The 24,253-nt window shown below is 35.9% G+C and overlaps 1 protein-coding gene across 1 annotated transcript in view; it reads left to right on the top strand.

The window, feature by feature from the left end:
• The window catches only part of ABCA12 (ATP binding cassette subfamily A member 12), a 180,496-nt gene that overhangs the window by 82,229 nt on the left and 74,014 nt on the right, over positions 1-24,253 (top strand). Inside the window, exons 9-18 of the mRNA XM_024763225.1 lie at positions 302-414; positions 4,831-4,906; positions 8,534-8,652; positions 9,669-9,775; positions 15,697-15,953; positions 16,052-16,164; positions 17,389-17,513; positions 19,894-20,067; positions 23,110-23,274; positions 23,626-23,836. Of these exons, the coding sequence (XP_024618993.1) occupies positions 302-414; positions 4,831-4,906; positions 8,534-8,652; positions 9,669-9,775; positions 15,697-15,953; positions 16,052-16,164; positions 17,389-17,513; positions 19,894-20,067; positions 23,110-23,274; positions 23,626-23,836 (1,460 nt within the window). The remainder of the gene's footprint in view (positions 1-301; positions 415-4,830; positions 4,907-8,533; positions 8,653-9,668; positions 9,776-15,696; positions 15,954-16,051; positions 16,165-17,388; positions 17,514-19,893; positions 20,068-23,109; positions 23,275-23,625; positions 23,837-24,253) is intronic.

Below are 24,253 nucleotides of genomic sequence, written 5' to 3' on the forward strand. Positions count from 1 at the left end.
ACCACTTATTTTTAGGTCTTAACAAAGAAAAAAAAAAACTGACATGAAGTTCACTTCTTACTTTAAGGCCTTTTAGGTTTTAGAATCCTGGAACGGGTGAAGTGCTCTGTCTGGTTCAAGAACACTTTGTTGGGATTTTGTGCATAAACAAACAAGGAATTAGACGACAAAAGCAGCATCTTGTTTCTTATGTTGTAAGAATAGTTTTCTATACTGTAGCTATTTTCTCCTTGAATAACCTTTTGTTTCTGTCTGCAAACCTTGAAATACAATCTGGTTTAATTGTTTTTCAACTTGTTAGTGTACTGCTGGCCGTGCAGAGGGTTTATCCACGGGTTACAACTAATGAAGGTTTCAGAGCTCTCCATAAATCTGTTAAACATCTGCTTTACACTCTGGACTCCCCATCTCAAGGTATTATATTACCATCTTCCTGTATTCAATTCTGTGTTGTAATTCTGTATTCAGTTCCATTAAAAATAAAAAACAAAGAGAAGTAATCAGTTATGGATGGTATTATTCTTAGGTAGAGACATAAACTACAACTAAATCTGGGTCTTTAGGTAACCAAAGTGTGGAGACAAGGAGAAATGGCCAGAAAAGAGGCTGTGACTTTCTAGGATTTTTATTTTGGTAAAAATGATCTCTCTTAGCTATATTATAAAGCTATGTTTATAGTTGGTATGAAAAATAAATATCAGAGTAAGGGAGTAAGCCTCAGCAAGTAGATTTCTACTACTACTTTTTGAACAAAAGCCTACACTGAATCGCAGTATCTTTGCCCTCATTTTCAAATTTTGTCTTTTTAATCAGGATGAGTCTTTGGTAAGAATATACCCCTCAACCAACCATCTTGAAAATGCATGATGGACGTCAGAGCGTGAATAGATCAGTATAGCTCTACTGTCACTTATAGGTATAAGACAAACTATAGCATGTTGCTAGTGAATCAGAAAGAAATCACCTTTGCGTATAGAGGATAGCATTATATACCACACACATGGAAATGCACAGACACACACACAGCCATATACAGACAAACATTAAGGGCTATAAGGAATAAATCCGTACTTCCCAAGTAAAATGTTTCGTTAGCATTTACCTCTCCTGAATGAATTTAGAAATAGGCTTTCTCAACTGAGTTTGTCAGCTTTTAAATACGTAGACTTTACCTTTGGATTACTGGTAAGTGTCCTGAGAGCATCAGGTCACAACCTGATTGTTTATTACAAGGTCTTTATTAGTTTTCATACGAATAGCAGGTTTGGAAAGGCTTTGAAGACTTCTCGAAGGAGGTTCTAACATACACTTGGATACCAATTTCTGTTAGTCTAGAACATTTTTTATATCATCAATTACAGAATTAATGACTAGCTTGCAAGATTGATTGCTGTTAAATTCAATGGTCTCGACGAACATTAAGGTTAAAAAAAAAATTTGCACTTTTAAAAAAGTCCAGACCAGAAAACCAGGCAGTATAGTAAAAGACACTAACTATTTCCTCTGTATATTTTTAGATTTTCGTTTTAAAGACTTGAGAACTTCAAGTTCTCTTTACCATTCTTTTCCTTTTCATCTTCAGACTCACATCTTGTAATTGTAAAGTAGAGGGATGAAGCTGAAAATTTTTTTACAAAGGACAGAAGCCCCTCAGTGCCTTAGAAGCAAAAGAACCTGTCATTAACTGAGGCAGCAGAACACTTTTTTCTGTTGAACAGTATAACTAACTCAATTTTCAATACTTAACAATGGCCATGTCTCATGTCTGTGAATATGCTAATGATTTCGGCATGTATTAAGCCATGCAATTGGATAGTCAGGATGACAAGGAAATACATCAAGGAAATGTGCTTTTATTTTTTAAATTAGATGTGCTTATATTTGTTTGTTTTTTAATTTCCTACACGTGTGACTTTATCAGTCTGAGGATACCAACACAGTAGCATTAATGTCAATTCCTAAGTCATTAACCCTAAGTCCCTACCTACCTGCCTGAGCAGAAATTTCATGGCCTTTGAAAAATCCTTCCAGGTATTTCTGGGAATCCTTCAGGAAACTCAAACTTGTTTTGAAGTACAGATATCTGCCACGTTGCCCAAGCCACCCATGCTTAATCTCCATGGTGTTTAGCAGTATTTGTGAACATACTTCTTCCCTTGGCTTTACACTCAGTAAACTGGAGTGGAATGGTTTCTTAAAGCAGAGTTGCTTGGGTCCTCTCTAATGCATGACAGGGCTCAGATAGCTTTGAGGGTCTCACTCCTCTCTTTCAAAGAAAAAATAAAAGGGTAGTATTTTTTGTGTCAGTGATAAATATTTTATTATCTTAAGTCCCTTCGATCATCAAAACAACTCTATAAGAGATCGTTATTATCCCATTTTGCAGACAAAGAAACTGGGGCAAAGGGAGGCTGGGCACTTTGCCTGTGTTATACATCCAGCAAGTGACTGAACTGAGATTTAGAGCCTAGATCTGTCTAAGCCCAAAGCCAGGTCCCCAAGCTCTTTGTTAGATGGCCTCACTCATATTTACCGTCTGGGACATATACACACTATGGTAGCTCACACAAGTACCTGCCACCACCAAACCTCAGAACTGGCTCCACTTTCAGCCACTGATGGAGTTTGACTATTTGTGTCAGATTCCTTCTCACATGATACATTTTTTGATAGCCATTGCCCAATTCCTCTCCACACCACATGTCTATTTCTAATTCAGACCTCCCCACCCCATGTCTAGTTCTGATTCAACCCTGGTTATGAACATAGTTCAAGGTTTTTTCAGAAGCCTCCTCAGCAACCATGATACTATGGAGATGCTAATAAACAACTTGGGAAGAAGCTTGTCTCCTAACTTCCTGTTTTAAGGAGTCTAATTCTCAGCTCCACCCCACTGAGGATCCCTACTTCACAGTTTAGTATTTTCATTTATAAAACTGAGTTTTGAGAGCAAAGATTACCTTTTTGGCTCATTGAAGTTTGCTGTTTTGCAAAGTATAGTAAATTACATGAAATTACATCTTTAAAAGCAGAAAGCAATCTTTACTGGTGAAAGAGGCTATCTGTGCACTGGATTTCTTTCTATGTCTTTGGGCACCCTTTTTTATATATGCCTAATTCTACAAATAAAGTAAAATCTGACTTTTTAAAGGTCTGTAACAATTTCCACTTCATTAAAGCCTATTTAATACAGTATTTCTTCTCAGACACCTTAGAGTCCAGAATGAAAAGTGGCCAGAGGGAGAAGTCCATACTTAACAGCAAGGTCAAGCCTATAGTTGATATGTATAAAGTTAATTCCTATTAGTTATTCATTTGAATAGCGTGATGAGGAAGAGACACTCCATAACCATATAGAATACAAATGCTAATGAACTTGCTCAGCATCACATAGGAATTCAAAGTGAGCAAGATATCATCTTGGGAAAATGGTTTTATATACTTTTACAATGCAAAAGCGTAAGCCTCCGGAGTCCTATCCTGGATTATTCTCTATATGGTTGCCAATAAATAATAGGTATTACCATTATTAATTAGATTTATTTATTCTGGGTATCTTCTTCTTGGTCCTTTCACTCACGAATGTATTGCTATCATTAGAGCAATAATACTTAGCTGCATCTGAGCAGAGCAGAGAACTCCCTTCTGCCAGAGAGGAAAACTGAAAAGGTCACTCTGCCAGATACTAGGGACAGAGCAGACATTGCTCAGACATGACTGATACAGACGTAGGCAAGGAGGTCTTTAATTCTGTGAGTCTTTTACACACGTGCTTAAACAAAATGATCAGCGTGAGAAAAGTACAGATGGTTTCCTAGTTTTGTGCTAGGACCTTCTTAGAAGGCTTTAGAACACGCGAACTAGAGACAATGGGAGAAGCCTTAAAGCTGGCAGTAAAATATCCTATTGAAAATGGTTAGGCCAATGTTAAAAAATGACAGCACTAAAACTACTGGATTATTTATAAGGAATTAGTAGTGTCTACAGGGAAGACTGAAATAAGTAATACCGTTGCCTTAAAGGGGCCGAATGAAAGCACTGGATTTCTGATGTTTTTATTTATGTAGTAGCTGTTTAAAGTATTTCATTTTCAATTTTGCATGTGACTGTTGTTGCACGCTTACTCTTTAACAGTACAATGTTATGCAGCAAGCAAAATAAGGAACCTGTTTAACTTCTAGGGACAATTCTCTGTGTTGAATGAGATCTTCACATATGGTTTCCATTAGACCCAACTTAGTGATTGACTTCCACATTCCAAACTTTCATATTATTTGAGACCACTCAGAATGGTTCTGTTAACGTTAGCCAATTTGCATTCACAGCTGCATTCAGTTGAAATCACTGGCTGCTTTTTGAAAGATAGAAAATATAGATTAGTGATGGTAGATGTTTCCTACGGCTACATTCTAGACAACCGAAGACAAACAAACAAAAAAATCCAGTGATCCATAAGACTGAAATTGGCTTCGTTTGATTAAGAAGTCATGGGGTAGTCAATTTGCATTATGATATTTAAGAGTCATCTGTGCATACAGGTTTTAGGATAAAATAGTGCAATGGTTTGATGCACAGAGAAATAATTTGTTCGAAATGCATATGCTTGACCATTGGAATTATTTCAATTAGTAGGCATCTATTTCCTATAAATATCTTAAATGTTTCCAACTGAAAGAGCTTAGACATCTCTTATAAAATCCTTTGGAGAAAAATTCTGCAGACTTCCTGCATTTTTTTCCCATTAATTTGACCTGGAATGATTTTTGCTTAGAAAAATAAATCCTTTACAGAAATGTTAAATATTCTCCTGTATAAATATTATCACTTTAGGTGGCTCTGATAATACAACAGATGTGTGGAGTGAGGAAGATGGACAGTCTCTATCCCCAAGCAGCCTGGCTGCACAGTAAGTCTTTGTTGGTTTGTTGGTTTATTTCTAAACTGGTAAGTAACTTGGCTGAATAAGCAAACAAAACAATTCATAAACATAATTCTTTTATCAGTACCTAATGCCATGGAATAGAAAAATCAATTATTGACTGACCAAAGAAAAAGATACAGTTGAAGTGCAGTAAAGTTGAAACTTGTTTTTTGGTATTATTCAATGATACTTTCGGATAATGCAACATGAGGATCTCTTTTTCAGTTCTAAGATTGTATAACTAGATCCCACATGTTCTGTCTGGATTGGTTACCTTATGTCTATGAGGAAAATCTAGCTGGAGGCGCAATTTCCAACTCTTTTCAGGTCTTCCATCATGAAAGATGTAGAAGTCTCCAATTTTTTGCATTACTATTTATTTCGGTTTTAAAAAATCAAAATATTTTGTATGCTCACTCAAGGTAATGCACACTTTGTTTGCTTCAGTAGTATTCAGGTAGCCAAAACTGTTTATTGGTAATTTGATTTTGGACTCTTTGTGGGGCATGTAAATACGTTGTCTCAGGAATAGGCAGTGGAAATAACAGCAGTTACCTCAGCTTCTAATGACCATTAATATAAACAGTTCTCTGAAGTAACTGTAATAGTTATGGTAGAAGCTGACTGAAGTAAATGCACATAGTTCAAGGCAAATTTAGAGACTAGGTGGCCTGTTATGTAAAAGGCTGTTTGGGCCTGATAAATTACACTATTGAGATTCTTTAACTTTAGTCCCAAAGAATATATTTTTGTGCTAATGGAAATGTGTACAAATAAAAACAAATAATAGGACTTACTTTTAACCATTCATTTCTTTTTCTAAAATAAAATCTGCAATTGTTTATAAACTTTCTATTATTCAATGAGAAGTTCCCCAACTCTGGGTAATTCTAGGCAAAATCCTTCCATCAATAACCACCTCCTCTTTCTGCTCCCACATCTCTCCTCCTCTAAGGTGGCTGAACCAGATGCTTCTCCCAAGAGCAATCTCACAGCTCTGGGCAATTTTACCCCAGACAGGATTCCATGTCCCAAATAATCAAGTCTTTTAAACACATTCTCTGTATAGCCAGAAAAATAATTTTTTTTAAAAACCTCTGAATTGAATGAAGTAAGTCAGAAAGAGAAAAACAAATACCATATGCTAATGCACATGTACGGAATCTAAGAAAACAGTACTGATGAACCTAGTGAAAGTGCAGGAATAAAGACGCAGATTGAGAGAACGGACTTGAGGACACAGTGGGGAAGGGGAAGCTGAGACAAAGTGAGAGAGTAGCACTGACATATATACACTACCAAATGTAAAATAGATAGCTAGTGGGAAACTTCTCCGTAGCACAGGGAGATCAGCTCGATGCTTTGTGACGACCTAGAGTAGGGAGGGTGGGAGGGAGGCTCAAGAGAGAGGGGATATGTATACTTATAGCTGATTCACTTTGTTGTACAACAGAAACTAACACAACATTGTAAAGCAATTATACTCCAATAAAGATATATATATATATATATATATATATATATATACAAAAACCTCTGAATTGAGACAACTGGATGCTTATTGCTGAAGCCAGGTATCTTTATCAGAGCCTTGGGGCATCCGTAGCATTGATAATGTTAGCGCTTCAGACCTGAAAATTCCACAGCAAATGTAATTGCTTACTGACAGCTAGCTGACAGTTTATTAGAAAGAATTCAATACTTTTAAGATGGCTCTTGTTGAGATTGATGCAATTAAGGGATTTCTTATCTTTGGACTTCCTTTCCCTCCACACTTTAAAATAATCATAGAGTGGCAGTACTTGGCATGAGATAAAAATGTTTATGATCCAGAATTTTCTAAAGAAAGCTGCTCAAAAAATTTTTTTCCCTCAAAGCTCTTCTCCCTCATTATTTTTGCACTAAAGTTAATTATTTTTTATTGTGTTGTGTGTGTGTGTGTGCGTACACACACATGCATGCATACGTCCATAAGCTCATCTTTAGTTGTAACCATTCTTAAGAAGTAGGTGAGATTTTTATATAAAGAATACATAAATTAAATCGTTTAAAGGAATACTTGGATGTTTATGCCGAAACAGTGGCACATATGTATTTAATTTTTGGTGTATCTTAAATCTAATCTCAAAAATCTTGGCAATCAGATGTTCTTTATGGAACTAAGATAATGCTTAGATGATATTTCAAGGTCACTTTTAGCCCAACATTCTTCTTTTTAAAGCTTGAAAATTCACCATTCACCATTCTTGTGCCATTTCATCTGGAAAGGTAGACCAGTATTTTGCTCCCGAGCACAACACCAGAATGGAAATGGCTCAGTGCTATAATGATTAAGACAAAGAGGAAGACAAACACAAAAGAAAGAGAGATAATACTGAGAGGAGAGTCTCTGGTCAAGGAAATGCCTAAACAAAACAAGAAGCCTCAGGAATGGGTGCAATTTTTTTAAACATGGAGGCTGTGGATTGTATTTAAATGAGAGTCAGCCATCTGACCAATTAACTGTGCTCTGACTGCCAAGTTAGGAACTTTTCTTGCCATAGATTTATTTTTCTTGTTAAACTTCCTCAAATATCCAGTGTCATTAACCCACATGTAAACACCCTGAGACTTCTTTAGTGTTAATGCAAACATTGTCCTACATGTTTACTAGCTATGCCAGGATAAGTCTCTTCCATTAGTATTTGACTTAAATATCCAATAGAACTAGTTAATTTGTGTGTTGTGCAGTTTGATTCAAAATAGATGGTTCCCAAATAAACCATTGATACTTGTTCTGTCTCTGCTGTACATAACATTCAATGGTAGACACTAAGGGAAGAAGTTACAAAATGAGTAGAGATGCAGCCTCACAGTTGAAGTGACAGGGCATGCGTAACATACACATGTTTACTCACTCACATATGTATGCCTCAAAAATCTTAGACTATGTCCTCACATGCCAATTTGAAAGGAAACCAGAAAGTGGATAATTTGGGAACTCTGAATTGGTTGTTTAAAGAAAAAAAAAGGAACTTATATTGTTCATTTGGATTCTACCATTTCTTTTTAATCACAGTTAAATGAATTTAAATTATTTAGAGAATATTGTAGGTGGAAGGGATCTAGCAGATCATTTGACAAGAGAGGAAACTGAAGCCCAGAGAGAGGTTGCCAGATTTAGAGGAAAGAGAAAAGAAAAAAGAGAAGAGAAGAGAAGGGAAGGGAAGGGAAGGGAAGGAAGGAGAAGAGGGGAGGGGAACTGAAAAATTGTTCATTATTTACCTGAAATTCAAATTTAACTGGGACTCCTGTATTTTATCTGGCAACCCTAGCCCAGTGATTTTTCTTTCATGTAAATGTGCCTAGAAATGATCTTAAGATCACTTATGATTTGATATCAAAATAATTAAATATAGGGATAATGCCCATGGAAAAGGTAAATACTTAGAGAATCCAGAGTAGTGCTGTCATTGTGCAGCTGGCCTGGATGGGGGAAGATGTCCTGCTTCACAGCGCTTCAATGCTCAAATCAACCAATGCCAAACAACTAGGGACTCACATGATCTCAACAAAATGGCTTTGCTTTATTTTTATATGACTTAATTTATATATTCTTTTCTAATTCTATAGGCTCCTAATACTGGAAAACTTTGAAGATGCCCTCTTAAATATATCAGTAGATAGTCCTTATATTCCGTACTTGGCATGTGTGAGAAATGTCACTGACAATTTGGCCAGGGGATCAAAAGGTAATACTCTTCTTAAGAGTCAAAATGCTACTCATGGTTTGTAATTTTGTTCTAAAATAGTAAATCTTATAAGATGTTGGCTTAAAAAAGAAAGAAAATTTAAAAATCTTAGTTTCCATATGCATCTGTTTCAGTGGTTTGATATATAAAGGGACTGTCTAATCATATTATTATGTTATTACTCCTGTCCCTGCTGCTAGTACCACCTGGCCACCTGGACAAACTTTAATGTATAATGGCCGGAGAACAGATGTGTTAATGGCCACCTGGATAAACTTTCCAAGTCTCCAGAATTAGGAGTTCACATAACCCTCTGTGACATTTTCTATGCCCTCAATAATCTTAGTTGTCAAAAAATAATGAAGAAGGATAATGTAGACTTCCAAAAGCAGATGTAAATTACATAAAGAAAGGCATTTTTATAGCAGACTATTTTTACTTCTGATCCTTACACACTTTAACCATAAAGATTGCATTTAATCAAATATTTCTTTTTCCTTTTTTTAAAGATAAAACATCTATTTTCTTACACTTTGTAGGAGATATACATTCACTGTTCCTACACCAAAATAGCTTTTTGAGACTTAATAGCAAGCAAATAGCACAATAGGTATTTAAGTGTGGTCTCTCTTTACCGGACATGAATTAATCAAGGTTGGAAGGGCATATTTGTGTCACAGTGTTATACAACCTATTCTCTCTCAAACACTTCAAGTTAATAGTACATCCAAAATAAAAGCATGTTCAGTTCACCAAGAACCAAAACTGTATAGCACCTTTGCTGGAAATATTTTTATCTCTAAGCAGAATATCTATGAATATTTTTAAAATAATGAACTCTATAGTCTCCATGGTTCAAGGAAAGATTAAATTTTCACTCATTTTATATTTAGATTGAAATAGGCTATTATCTTAGAAAAAACTTAGTAGTCAATTAGGATAAAGGTGTCTTTCAAATAGGTTTCCTAGATGACCTTGCAGTTCACATAAGGTAATTCTTTTCTCCTCCTTTACAGAAAATTTAAGACTGCTGCACTCTACAATTCGATTTAAAAAATCTTTTCTTCAAAATGGTTCCTATGAGGATTACTTCTCTCCAGTTCCTGAAGTCTTGAAATCAAAAGTAAGCCATGAAAGAAAAAAAAAAAAAAAAACCTCCAAAACTTCTTGTAATTCTCTGGCAAGATATATTTGTAATTTAAGTTTTAAATCTGTATTTTTTAAAATACTTGTTCTATTTTGAGTCTAGATTAATGCTAGAAAAAGGGTGACAAGAGTTCTGGTGTTACATAATTGTATTTTGTTTTTAATCAGTGGATATCTCTGTCTGAAATGACCCATAAGAGACTAATTACAGAATGCAATACGTAAAGGAACAGCTCCTGATGTAGTTGTCTCATGAAGCTACACGATTTGAAAAAGCATTAAAAATTTGATTCCTAATTTGAAATGTCCCTAGTTTTTGTGGTTTTTTAAAATTTATTTATTTATTTTTGGCTGCGTTGTGTCTTCGTTGCTGCACGCGGTCTTTCTCTAGTTGCGGCGAGCGGGGGCCACTCTTCGTTGCGGTGCGTGGGCTTCTCATTGCGGTGGCTTCTCTTGTGGTGGAACATGGGCTGTAGGTGTGTGGGCTTCAGTAGTTGTGGCACGTGGGCTTAGTAGTTGTGGCTCGTGGGGTCTAGAGCGCAGGCTCAGTAGTTGTGGTGCACGTACTTAGTTGCTCTGCGGCATGTAGGATCTTCCCGGACCAGGGCTCGAACCCATGTCCCCTGCCTTGGCAGGCGGATTCTTAACCACTGCGCCAGCAGGGAAGCCCCCTAGTTTTTAAAACTATAAAAGTTGATTTCAAAAGCTGATGTTTTAGACTTCACAGTGTACAAAAATCTCAGAAGTTGACTCACATTATTTGTATTATTATCATCAGAAGCAGAAACTAATACTGTAAATCTTATTAAAATGTATGATATTGAAGAAAGGGAGGGAACGCAGTGGGGAAAATGTTAACTCTGAAGTTTGAATTGGTTGGTGTTTGTCTCTTATTCTTTGTTTAGCTCATACATACAGTACGCAGGTTATCATGAAATTCACTCTCTTTCTTAAATAACCCTTTAAATTTTGAAAGCAGCTCTCCTAGTAAGAACAGCAGTTTAATTGGATTCATATAGCCAGGGATAAAGTAAAATTAGAACTGGTTTATGCAGAGCAAGCAGGATGACTTGCTGTATAGTCAACCTGGTCTAACTAAGCAGGCGTACAAAGCATGTGTCCATGTATATTACAAATAAATATGCTAGTTAGACTACCTGCATTGTAGTCTTAGTCTTCTACATGGATCAAAATTTCTAGTGTACTTAATTTAGCACTATTTTAGTTTGTGCAAATGAGAAGGAAGTTATGCATTCATCTGGAAAAGTCCTACTCATCCTTCAAGGATAAGTTTAAATGTCACTCTTAGAGTATCTCCTTTCTCACTGTTTCCAAGTCAGGATAATGACTTCGTATGCATGTAATATTTACCCATTCATTCATTCCATCCATCATCTGTGCTCTCACAATGCTAGTCTGTTTATTTAAAGGATATAATCTCTAACCCAGATCTTTAGTAATCAATCCAGTGGAGGAGATGGAAAAGCAGACCAATGGTTATAACACAGTAAGATAAGTGTTGTGGTATGTGGATGGGCAGGATTCTGTGTATGGAGGTGGCATATCTGACTCAGATTGCAGAGCATGAAGGTGGAGAGAAGAAATTTCATGGAGGAGATACTTACTCTTAGTATCTTACTAAGATACTCTTAGTATCCTTACTCTGAGTCCTTGCAGGCTGTGTAGGATTAGGTTATAGTCCTACATTCCAGACATAGAGACATGCGTTGGTAAGAAGGCAGAGGCGTGAACCTGAAGGACAGATATAGGTTACCTGGAGTTATGTGTCCAGCTGGAGCACAAGATGCCTATGAGAGAGGCAGGAAAGGGGACCCAGATCCCCAAGGCCTCTTTATATTTAGTCAAGGAGTTTGAATCTGATCCTGAAAATTGTGAATTTGAAGAAGGTGAATTCTGCATTTTCGGAAAAGATCTCTCTGGGAGAATTATGGAGGACAGATTGGAAGAAAGCCAAGTAGGTGATTTTTGTAGTAACCTAAGCAAAAAGTGAGGCCCTGCACTATGTCGGTGGCAGAGAATAGAAGGAAAAGAATTTCAAGAGCATTGTAGGAGGTGGGTTGACACAACTTGGCAGCCAGTGAGGTGTGAGGCATAGGGAAGAGGAATCTCCGATTACAGTGAGGTTTCTGGCTTTTGGAATTTACTACTTAGCATTATAGCTCATGGTATATGTAGGGTCTATTTCCCTCACTAGAGTGTAAAATCTGATGAAATTATGCCTTCTGCATCTCTAAAGTCTCACATCTAGCACATAGTAGTATCTTAAGACTTGACTTATGAATTTGTGAACAAATGATGGTGTTTAAGTAGAGCCCTGGTGATGTAATCATATTACCTGGGCAATTACTCATTGTAGTTCTCAACTTGCAAAGTAACTGAGCAGCACACAATATACATTGGGAAATGGAAACAATGCATTCTCAGTCATTTACAATAATGGTATGGGAATGGAGCTAAGGATAACTTAAAAGAGCATCCACAGTTTGAGTATACTGCTTCCCTTGTGGGTTACATTATGAAAAAGGTTCAAGAAGCCACAGAAGTGGACATAAACTACAGTCCCGTCCCTTAGGTGGGAAATCTGTTGTCATTTATAACAAGCATGGCTGCTCTTTGCAATTGACAGAACCCGTTCATTTCAGGACTCCAGGCTCCATAGGAACATGGTTAAGTCTGTCACTTTACTCTGTACTCTCAGCACCTGGCACAGTCTGACACATGGAAAATATTCAGCACATATCATTGAAAGAATGAAGACAGACTCCTAGAGTTTTGTAAGAAGAGATGCTTTTACTTCCCTGCTTCATCCTCCTTGGTAATTGGTATCTTGATTGTGACAGTGAGTTAGGGCCCACCCTAGCATTTTTATTCATGATATTTCTAAGAAGGTTTAGACCCTCCAAAATGCCAAATGCCTGTCATTCATTGGTGACTTTTTTTCTTTTCTAGCCCCGAACATTCTACTCTTCCTGAACTTTAGTTTTCTCCTCCCTTCACCGTCTGTTTTCTCCTCTTTTATTTCCAGTCTCTCTGGTGGGAAGGATAACTTCCTGATTGGGGAAATACTCATAAAATGGGTATTCTCTATATTAAGAAGAAATACAGATAGGACACTATTTATATTGTAATACCTTTACATTTTTAAATAGGTCTCGTTTCCTTTCAGTTACCTGCTAAGGGCCCAGGAGTGTTGCAGTTTCAGTATTTTTACACATACAGTATTTTGAAGTTTACGCCATCATGTTACCTACAATTATGATTCAGATGCATTAGGAACTGTAGGCACTAGGGAATTCAGTCACAGCTGGACGTGGAGTTAGTTATGGGTCATTGTTCAAGTTTAGGCCTGAGCCCTTATTATGTAGACCAGTGTCGTGATACATGAGACTGTGACAAACCTGTAATCTGGGCTTGACACATACTTTTGAAGAGATAATTATAATTCTCTGAATGTATGTTGATTACTAATGATCTGTGAAGTTTCTAAAAGTTTAATGCATGTATTGCTTTTAGAAGAAGGTAGTAAATAATGACAAATTGTAAATGACCATGACGTTGCTCCTTGGCGGGTGTGCCTCACAGTGCAGGCCACATTATTAACCCTGAACTAAATTCTTATTTCAGAGGACCAGTTCTACTTCAGTAACGTGGCTAGATTTCCAATTTCTCCTATATCTTTTATCAAGCCAAGATTATACTCCATGGACTTTTATTGGTTTCTTGTTACATGTATGTCAAACTTGCAATTAAAAAATATATTTCAGTCTCTACTGAGTAAAGTCATTCAAATTTACTACGCCCTTAAAAGCTCAATTAAAAAAATTAATTGGGCTCCCAGTATTTATCTTTTTATTTAAGAAATCACCAAAATAAAAGTCACTGGCAGAGAGGTTGGGCTCTATTCATTAGAAGTTTAATCATATCTGGTATTTGGAAAATTAAAGGAAGTGACAAACATACAGTTACATCTGGTAAAATGATTGAGTTTATTACAGAATGGAAAATTTCTCATAGTAATAAGACTAGTAAGTAGAATTTTAATACATATGAAACCATTTTAGATAGTTCAAAACCAGAAGTCAATTAGAATATTAAATACAGTGGAAAGCAGACCAATGATTTTTACTATCTAAGATGATTGGTGTTTAATTGCTACTGCCTACGTGTAGTTACTATAAATCTCTCATCCAAGACACATCATTGTACCTTTCCCATTTGACATAGGCAAAGAAATATTCCTGAACATTTTCCTGTATTATAATTCATTCCTGTCAAAATGCAACTTCTGATTAGAAACTCAGCTGCCATGAATGACACATATTTGCTTCTTTAGATGTTTCTCCAAATTATTTCACTTCTTAAAAAGAGTAGCTCTAGGGTTGCTTCCAAGCACAACAGAACTGACTTCCCCAGAGGCATAATATTTTATCCCAGGAAGTATGCCTTGGGGATATATCCTCAGAACACACAGAGCATAGTGAACCGCAAGGAGGAATATACTTGTGTAGGAAAGTAGTTGGTTTTCATTTTTCTCCTTTTTCTCTAAGTATGGGATTTTAGGCCCTTTTAAGCACTCCGTAGAACAAAAGTTGCCCTCAGTAAGTAAGAGGATAGAAGATAATGTCAATAACAGTACAGACACTTTTGAAAAACAAGATATATACCAATCCATATTTTTAAATATATGTGATTCTCATGCACAGTTTTAAAAAGTCTTTTTTTGGTTAATTAATTTTTTTAAACTTGTGATAAAATACACATAACATAAAATTTACCACCTTAACTATTTTTAACTGTGCAGTTCAATTGTGTTAAATACACACAGATTGTAGAACTCTTAATCTTGCAAAACTAAAATCCTCTACCCGTGAAATGCCTGTTTCTCATTGCCCTCTCCCCCTAGCCCCTGGCACCTGCATTTCTACTTTCTGTTGCTATTAATTTGACTATGCTTGGTACTTCATATAAGTGGAATCATACAGTATTTGTCTTTTTATGACTGGCTTATATCACTTAGCATAATGCCCTCTAGGCTCATCCACCTCATAATATGTGAGAGAATCTCCTTACTTTCTAAGGCTAAATAATATTCCATTTTGTGTGTTTACCACATTGTGTTTATCCATTCATCTGTCAATGGACATGGGGTGCTTCTACCTCTTGGCTATCGTGAATAATGCTGCTGTGAACATGGGTCTACAAATATCTGTTCAAACCCCAGCTTTCAATAAATACTTTTGAGTATATACCTAGAAGTGGAATTGCTGAGTCATATGTTAATTCTATTTCAAATTTTCTTGAAGACTCACCGTACTATTTTTTACAGTAGCTACATCATTTTATATTCCCACCAACAGTGCACAAGGATTCTAATTTCTCCATATCCTTGCCAACACTTGTTATTTTCAGGTTTTATTTATTTATTTGTTCATTTGTTTGTATGTTTGTTTGTTTTGATAGTAGGCATCCTGGTGGGTGTGAAGAAAACATTTTTTGAAGTTTCAAACCAAACCTGCTTTGCTATCTGCCCTTACACATGATTTAAAAAATAAACTAAAATATAAAATTAGTTTAAGTATTTGTGATTTAAATGAGATAAAACTAAACTACATCTTTTCAACCTGTGAATCTACAAGATATGACTACATTTGAGAAAGAGGTCTAACAGGTCCAAAAGTTTTATAAAATTCTTAAGAGAACAGTAAGCTCAAATGATAGAAAATAGTGCTTTGTGGTTAAACTGTTGCCAAATGCCAACTCACTAAACACATAAGCAAAATGTTTTTAGGAAGTAAATCAATTTTGGTTGCTTATTATCAACTAATAAATATTTAGAATAACATAACTAATGTTTCCCATCTCTCCCCCTCTCGAAAGCTGTCTCAACTTGGAAACTTGACCAAACTTCTTTGTGAACCTGAAACTTTCCGTTCACTAGAGAAAATGTGCCAGCTGTCTAGTATGGACTTTGGGAACCTGTGTGAAGAGAGTGCGTTTCATGTGCAACTCCTCAAAGCAGCAGAATTCAGCACCGAAATAGCCACCAGCTTACTGTATCATGACAATATTCTATCTGAAAAACTGAGGGATTTGCTTTCTGGGGATCCAAGCAAAATTAATTTAGATATGGATGGGTAAGTTTTTCCATTGTCTTCTTCCTTGGTGAAATCCCTTCTCAAATAATTATTGATATGCCTAGTTCAATTTCTTCTCCTCTTCTGCTTTGTTCCAGGTTTCTAGAACAGGCATTGCAACTGAAATACTTGGAAAATATCACACGGTTAATGCCGACGATAGAAGCCGTGCTGCATGTCAATAACAGTGCAGACACCTTGGAAAAACCAGGTGTTTCCCCGTCCATATTTTAAATGCTGTCTTATTAAAAATGCATGTGATTCTCATGCTGCAGTTTAGAAAAGGCTTTTCTGAAGTTCCTAACCAAACCTACTTTGTATCTGCCCTTATACATGAGACATCTGAAGCTTTCAAATATGGTTACTTGTCTAAAATAAACAACACAGCAAGCCAGCAGAGAATGAAACAGCGAAATCTGGTTTCACAGAAAAATGTCTTCAAAAATTTAACTAGTTAGACTATTCACCTTTTATTTCTCTGATACATTAAAGTGCATTAGATAGTCTTTTGCAAGAGCAAGGATGAAATTTATTTACTTCTGAGAGAATAATCTGATTTTAAAAATAAAGATGCACTGCTGTCTACAGAAACATCGATTCAGAACCTCATATTAGTATTCTGAGCATCATGCAATACATTTATTCTTTGCATAATACCTCAATACTGAAAAGAAAGACATTCAGAATTTTGGACAACAGGCAGCCACAAAATTGGAAGGGCACTAAGTCCAAAAATAAAGAAGGTATATTTGCATGAGAGATACTTCATAAAGAAACTGAAAGGCATTTGCAAAATAGAGATCACAATCTGCTAAAATAAGGTCAAAATATTTTTTGCTGTTCATTGACTGACCCAGATATGAAATAATTGTAATAACTGTCCTAAGAGAGTTTGGAATTAAACACATTCTATTTAAAAATTGAAGTAATGATTGTGAAAACCCTTTATAAGCTGTAACGTGCTGGGCAAAGTTAAGGAAAAAGTGCTCTGTGGCATTACATTTCAGATTTAGCAAACCTTGTCCTAAGCTGACGATATTATATGATCCAAGGTTAAAAAGCATTTTGAATTTGTGTGATGTTTTAAATCAAATGTAGAAATGTATATTTAGCACATTGTGCGATCAAAGTCTGCGAGGAGACCGTATTTTCTTTGAATCAACCTTTCGTTGTAGACATTTAAGGAAAATTTATAATCCAGAGCAATCTGTTACCTTAGGTTAATAATATCATAATACGAATAAGTCTAAATCAGATAGAAATAGAACCTAAAGATGCAAAGTTTGCCAAAACTGAGAGACATCTGTTCCTGACACAAGGCATATATGTTGACTATATGTTTTATCTAGAAGGTTTCTCTATGTTAGAACGAACGACTAGAAAGAATTACATTGCAACCCATATGTGAGTTTTGTTTTGTTTTGTTTTGTTTCAGGTCAGTTAATAGAAATGTTTAAAAATGTTGAAGAGCTGAAAGAAGAACTGAGGAGAACAACAGGAATGTCCAATAGGAGTATTGACAATTTGCTGGCCATTCCCACCCCTGACAACAGAGCTGAGGTGGGGTGGAACGTATTTGTATTTACATCCAGTTTTTTAAAAGTTTAAATAGCATTTAGTATTTGTTGAGCACTTACCAGTAAAACACTGAGAAGCTGCATGCAAATATGGTGAATTTTCCATGCAAATGATAAAATTAGAGGCCTAATTCTTAAGTGAAAATAGAAGAAAAATCCTGAAGCGAGAACATCATCGTCTGTTCCTTTCCTTCTACTTTTCCTATCCCTTCCTTTGCCTCCTTTGTCCTCTCCTTTTCTTTACCCCAGATGCTTTTCTTAAATAAGGGATGACATCAGTAATTCTTTATATTCATTATCACATTCACATTATCTGAGGTAAATTTTCACATTCTATTATGATGATATCAAAGTCGAGTTTCAGTAATCTAATTGGGGGGAAAAAAGACCATTTACAATTTGTTGAAACTAAAATTAAAAGGAATACTTTTTATTTTTTAAAAGCCCCAAGACAAGACAGACTATATAAAATAGATATGGTCAAGGGAACTCTGGGTAAGTTTGGAGGTATAGTAAACATTTTTTGCTGTGAAAATGAGTAACGTTATTTCCTCATAGGCTGATAATAGGGTTTTCCACTTGAAATGTTTTATCTTTTACCCCTTTTCCAAGTTCATTGTCTGGAAGTGTCATAGAAATTTTCTAAAAGAATTTCAGCGCTTAAGAGCTCATCCATTCAAAACTTACGTGTGACAGAGTGTGTCATTTCTAAACACAACCCAGTTATTCTCCAATATGGGATAAAGTTTTTTAAAAGCCCTTAAGGCTGACTTTGGAATATTTATGTTTGTGTCATTTTAATTGGTTCTCCCAAACAAAAATTAAAACTGCTTTACCTTCACATTTCTTCCTCTTGTTATAGCAATTAATATTTCTTTCTTTTTCTTTTTTTTTTTAATTTATTTTTGGCTGCGTTGGGTCTTCGTTGCTGCTCACGGGCTTTCTGTAGTTGTGGAGAGCGGGGGCTACTCTTCGTTGCCTGGTGCACGGGCTTCTCTTTGCGGTGGCTTCTCTTGTTGTGGAGCACGGGCTCTAGGTGTGCGGGGCTCAGTAGTTGTAGCACGTGGGCTCAGTAGTTGTGGCTCATGGGCTCTGGTGCTCAGGCTCAGTAGTTGTGGCACACGGGCTTAGTTGCTCCATGGCATGTGGGATCTTCCCGGACCAGGGCTCAAACCCTTGTCCCCTGCATTGGCAGGCGCAGTTCTTAACTGTGCCACAAGAGAAGCCCAGCAATTAATATTTCTTTATTAATTCTTTCCCCTTTGGTTTCACCTTTCACTTATATGATCCTAAGATCAGCTATCACATTTTTGGCCTCTGAAGAGCAGGTTCATTTTAGTAAGTAAAAGCAGGTAAATAGAGAGCATACATTCTTATTACTTTAAAAAGAAAAGAGAGAAAAGTTTCTATAATCTTGAATTTCATAAACTTTTTCTTTATTTCAACTCAGTGGCAATAGAGTTGCCATCTTACTTCCCATAGTCACACATCACTTTTCACACAAGCATTACTCTCCAGGATGGTTGATTCATATTATTGTGTGATTCTGGGCTTTTTGTCTTCACCTTTCATCTCTGGACCCCAGAGTTTATTGTACAAGATTATAACTTCAAATGATTATATAAATGAAATACAATTTAAATAAAGTAAGAGTAAAATTTTAAAGAGAGGAAAAGTCTTTTCTTTTAAAGTTTATCAATTTTTTAAAAAAATTATTTATTTTATTTATTTATTTTTGGCCGTGTTGGGTCTTTGTTGCTGCACACGGGCTTTCTCTCACTGTGGTGAGCGTGGGCTACTCTTCGTTGCAGTGCGTGGGCTTCTCATTGTGGTGGCTTCTCTTGTTGCAAAGCACGGGTTCTAGGTGCGTGGGCTTCAGTAGTTGTGGCTCACAGGCTCTAGACCACAGGCTCAGTAGTTGTGGCGCATGGGTTTCATTGTTCCGTGGCATGTGGGATCTTTCCCAGACCAGGGCTCAAACCTGTGTCCCCTGCATTGACAGGCGGATTCTTAACCACTGCGCCACCAGGGAATTCCCGAGAGAGCAAAAGTCTTAAACTAGTAATTTTCCTAAACAATCCAAACCAATTTTCTTTCTTGGTGTCATCATTCACCCAGTCGTTCAAGCAAGAAATATGGGAATCATTATTTTCCCATCTTACTTCTTAAGCTTTCCAGTGAACTGTGGACTTTTTCTAGGTTTATTGATAGTAATTAGTGCTTTAAACAAAATAATTATATGATTTTGAGTATAATTTGTCTTATTTTTAAATGAAGTCTAAAAGTATAAGAAAACCTCTCAAAATGGACAGGTGGATTCAGAGGATTCACAGCTAAAATATTTTTCTTCCTCCAACTTGTAGATTATTTCTAGTGTGTTCTGGTGGCATTCCTGTGACGCTAATGTGACCAGTCCCAAATTGGAAGATGCAATGAAGGAATTCTGCAGCATACCTCTTCCAGAGAGATCCCGTCTGTCTTACCTCATTGGACTCACTCTTCTGCACTACTTAGACATTTACAACTTCACATACAAGGCAAGTTGCTATTGATGAAATATTTTAATATTTATAGTATAATATAAAAAATTGATTATACCTGTATGCTCCCTGATACTATAAGGAATGTGATCCATTTATAGAGCTTTTGGAATTATAGCTTTATTTTAGAGCTAAGCGGGACCTTAGCGATCATATATTGTAAATTTGCATATTTAATAGATGAGGAAATTAATATTATGGCCTTATTAACTCTCAATTTGTATATCCAAGACCAGGAATTAAATTTAATATACACTATACTAGAGTATAAAATACAAATGTTATAATAACTTTTTTAAAAAGTGAATGCACATTAATTTTGTGGGATAAAAATAAAGATTAGAACAAAGTTTTTCATTTTCAAGTAAAAGAATCAAGGTTTTTTTTGGTATTTAAAAAAGTACTTTTTGTGTTTCCTTCATCAAGTTTTGATAGAGGCTACCAGTATTTATCCAGTACAACAAAACAGTGGTCATTATTAGAGCTGTAAAGTCAGCAGTAACTCCATCTTGCAATAACTAGATGCTTTATAAGTACTTAGTGAATAAAAAACTGAAACAAAAATATAAACATAGGAAAATTAAACACCTGTATCCACCCAGATCTCTACTAGGTCAAAATTATTTACATGTTATTGAAAACACTGAAAAAAAAGTGTTTTTCTCTTTAAAGTAAGAAAAACCAGAAGCAACACGGCTGACTTATGTTGTTGATGCATTGCAGCAAAGGGGATGAAGGCATTTTAGGACTAGTTACAAATAATCCTGTTCAAAGTCATCATTATCCGACCCCTATGTTCTGCAGTGGCCCCCTAACTGGCCTCCCTTGCCTCCACACTTGTCCCCACCACTCCCTGAGCAGCAAGAGTGATCCCTTTAAAACTTAAATTGTATTATGTCATTCCTCTGCTCAGCACCTTCCCCAGTGGCTCCTCATTTTATTCCAGCAAACCCTCAAATCCTGCCGGGGCCCCAGGGCCTGCACAACCTCTCCTTATTTCTAAAATCCCATTTCCTACGTGGCTACTCCTCGGGCCCAGGGCTGCTGCATGGGACCACTCCAGGCCATGCCCTTCATCTAATTCGCTGCACTATGTGTCTTTACTCAGTATTGACCTTCTTAATAAGATAACCTGACAATCCTATTTAAAATGCAACCAACTTTCATCTGTAGCCCTCTCAAGCCTCCTTTCAATGCTCTGTTTTCTGTTACACTTCCAGCATACTATGTATTTTATTTACTATTCACTTTTGTTGTTTCTTTTCTGTCTACCTCTGTTTGGTGTAAGCTCCACAAGGGCCTTTTTGTTCACTGAATCATTTCAAATGCCAAGAACAGTGCCTGGCCCATAGAAGAACTTAGCAAATAACCATTAACTAAATGAATATTTATTTTACATAACTTAAAATGCATATAAATTGATATTATTAATTTTTTTATCTAAAATTTTAATCCTTATCTTACAATGTCTCTGCAGAGCATATATCAAACCAACTATTTCTTGTTGAGTATAGTAAATAAATATGTGCATTTTACAAGCAGAAGACCATTCCTAATTCTTTCAGGTATTGCAAGTAAAAATAATAAAAATTTCTCATCATTAGTCAGTTTATTTCAAATCAGTGTCGGAATTCCTAGAATTTTGGCAGAACTGGAAGAAAAATTAAAATGTTGAATCTGGTTTAGAAAAATCTGATTGCAATTAATAGCTGTGTTATTGAGACAGCTCTGTCTTTGTGATATTTCTCCAAATGAATCTTGTCCTCATATAGTGGTCTTTGACCCCCTTGGACACACCAAGAGCTTTCCCTCTTCATGAACCTCACAAATCTTTCCCCCTCTGTCTATTACCTTCCTCTCCCTATTCCTCCTATGGTTTGTTCTTTCTCCCCTTTGGGGTGTCATCTTGGAAAGACTTCTTTTGATTTCTTAGCTAAACTCCCTACCTCCTCATATTCCCCAGCTTTTTGTTCATTGATTTGTTTCATATCTGTTTCTCCTATTATTACAAAACTCCCTGAGTGGAAGGATGATGCCAGTTTGTGTACCACTGTACCCATCACCTCGTACCCATCACCTCACCCAGTGCTGGGAACATAACAGGCACTCAGTTAACGTTTGTTGAATAATTGAGTGAATGAGAGAATAAAATTAAAATTTTAATTTAAAAAATATTTTCAGTGTTTCTTCCTGCAACAGAAATACATTAGGGGATTATGATTAAACCTGATAGACCACATGAGCTTTTTGACAGAGCTTTTCTGATTTTAAGGAGCACATTATATGATTTTTGAATAATGGCGTACATGAAGAATTATGTAATTGACATTTGCCTTTCTGACTTTTAAAATCATTTATTTTTGGCAAAGTTATTGAGGTATTATTTTTATGTTATAAAATTCACTCATTTTAAGTGTACAATTTAATGGGTTTTTTAGTAAGTTATAGAACTGTGCAACCGTTACCACAATCTGATTTTATAACATTTCTATCAACCCAAAAAGAAACCTTGTGTCCATTTACAGTCAATTCTCATTCTGACCTCTAGCACAGGCACCCTCTAATCTATTTTCTGTCTCTATGGATTTGCCTTTTTAGACATTTTATTTAAATTGAATCGTACAATATGTGGTCTTCGTGTGTAGCTTTTTTCACTTAGTATAATGTTTTGAGTTTCATACATGTTGTAATGTGTCAGTAAGTAATTTCTTTCTTTTACCAAATAGTATTCCAGTTTAAGGATATAAATTTTGTTTATCCATTCATTTGGATTGTTTCCACTTGTTGGCTATTGTGAGTAATGCTGCTATAGACGTTCCCATACAAATCTTTGTGTAGACATGTTTTTTCATTTCTCTTGGGTAAATGCCTAGGAATCCAATTTCTGTTTGTATGGTAAATTTATGTTTGACTATTTAATATACTTCCAAAATGTTTTCCAAAGTGACTGTACCTTTTAATATTTTCACCAACAGTGTGTGAGGGTTCCAGTTTCTCCACAAAAATAATTTCTTTTTTTGTTGTTGCTGTTCCTGTCAGGTGTTTTTCCCTAGGGAAAATCAAAAGCCAGTAGAAAAGATGATAGAACTCTTCATAAGGCTAAAGGAGATTCTCAATCAGATGGCTTCTGTCACACGACCGCTGCTAGACAAAATGAGATCCCTGAAACAAATGCACCTGTCCGGAAGTTTTCCATTAACACAGGTAGAAAAGTCACCCAGTAATATTCTTGCTGGAAAATTCCTTTTGTCATCTTAACTTTTATTTGAGATTAGTTATAATACATTCAGCTACAAATATAGTACATTGACAAAAATCACTTACAGAAAAAAAAAAAAAAAATCACTTACAGAAAAACTCTTCTACTCTGGCAGAAGTTTTTGCCACTTAAATTGGAGAAGTTTAGCGTCGTACATTTACATTTGGGATACATGTTTTAAAGGAATTGTGGAATTATAAGGATCGTCTAAGCATTATCAGGTTTTCTTCTATATTGTTTTCAGTAGCATTTATAGCTCATATAATGTTAATAAATCATGTATTTTTATCTCACAGGCAATGTACAGAAACAACCGGCTAAACACTCCACAAGGATCATTTAGTACCATTTCCCAAGCACTGTGCTCCCAAGGAATTACCACTGAATATTTAATTGCCATGCTGCCCTCTTCTCAGAGGCAGAGAGGCAACCACACCAAGGATTTTTTGACTTATAAATTAAGTAAAGAGCAAATTGCTGCAAAATATGGAATTCCCTTACATGCCAGTGAGTATACTTCAAAATCAGTGTGGGAATGTCACCTCCTAACAACATGGTCTGCTAAATCTTGGCCTTTTTTTTTAAAATTGGCTGTATTCCCTGTATTGTACAATATATCCTTATAGCTTCTTTTATACATAATAGTTTGTGCCTCTTAGTCCCCTATCCCATCTTGCCCCTCCCTCCTTCCCTTTCCCCACTGGTAACCACTAGTTTGTTCTGTGAGTCTGTTTCTTTTTTGTTATACTCCCTAGTTTGTTGTATTTTTTAGATTCCACATAAAAGTAATATACAGTATTTGTCTTTGTCTGACTTATTTCACTTAGCATCAGTGCCCTCCAAGTCCATCCACGTTGTTGCAAATGGCAAAATTTCATTCTTTTTTATGACTAATATTCCATTATATATATATAGATATATATA

This window comes from Neophocaena asiaeorientalis, unplaced genomic scaffold (assembly GCF_003031525.2).
Source record: "Neophocaena asiaeorientalis asiaeorientalis breed wild unplaced genomic scaffold, Neophocaena_asiaeorientalis_V1.1 scaffold86, whole genome shotgun sequence".
Classification (NCBI taxonomy): domain Eukaryota; kingdom Metazoa; phylum Chordata; class Mammalia; order Artiodactyla; family Phocoenidae; genus Neophocaena; species Neophocaena asiaeorientalis.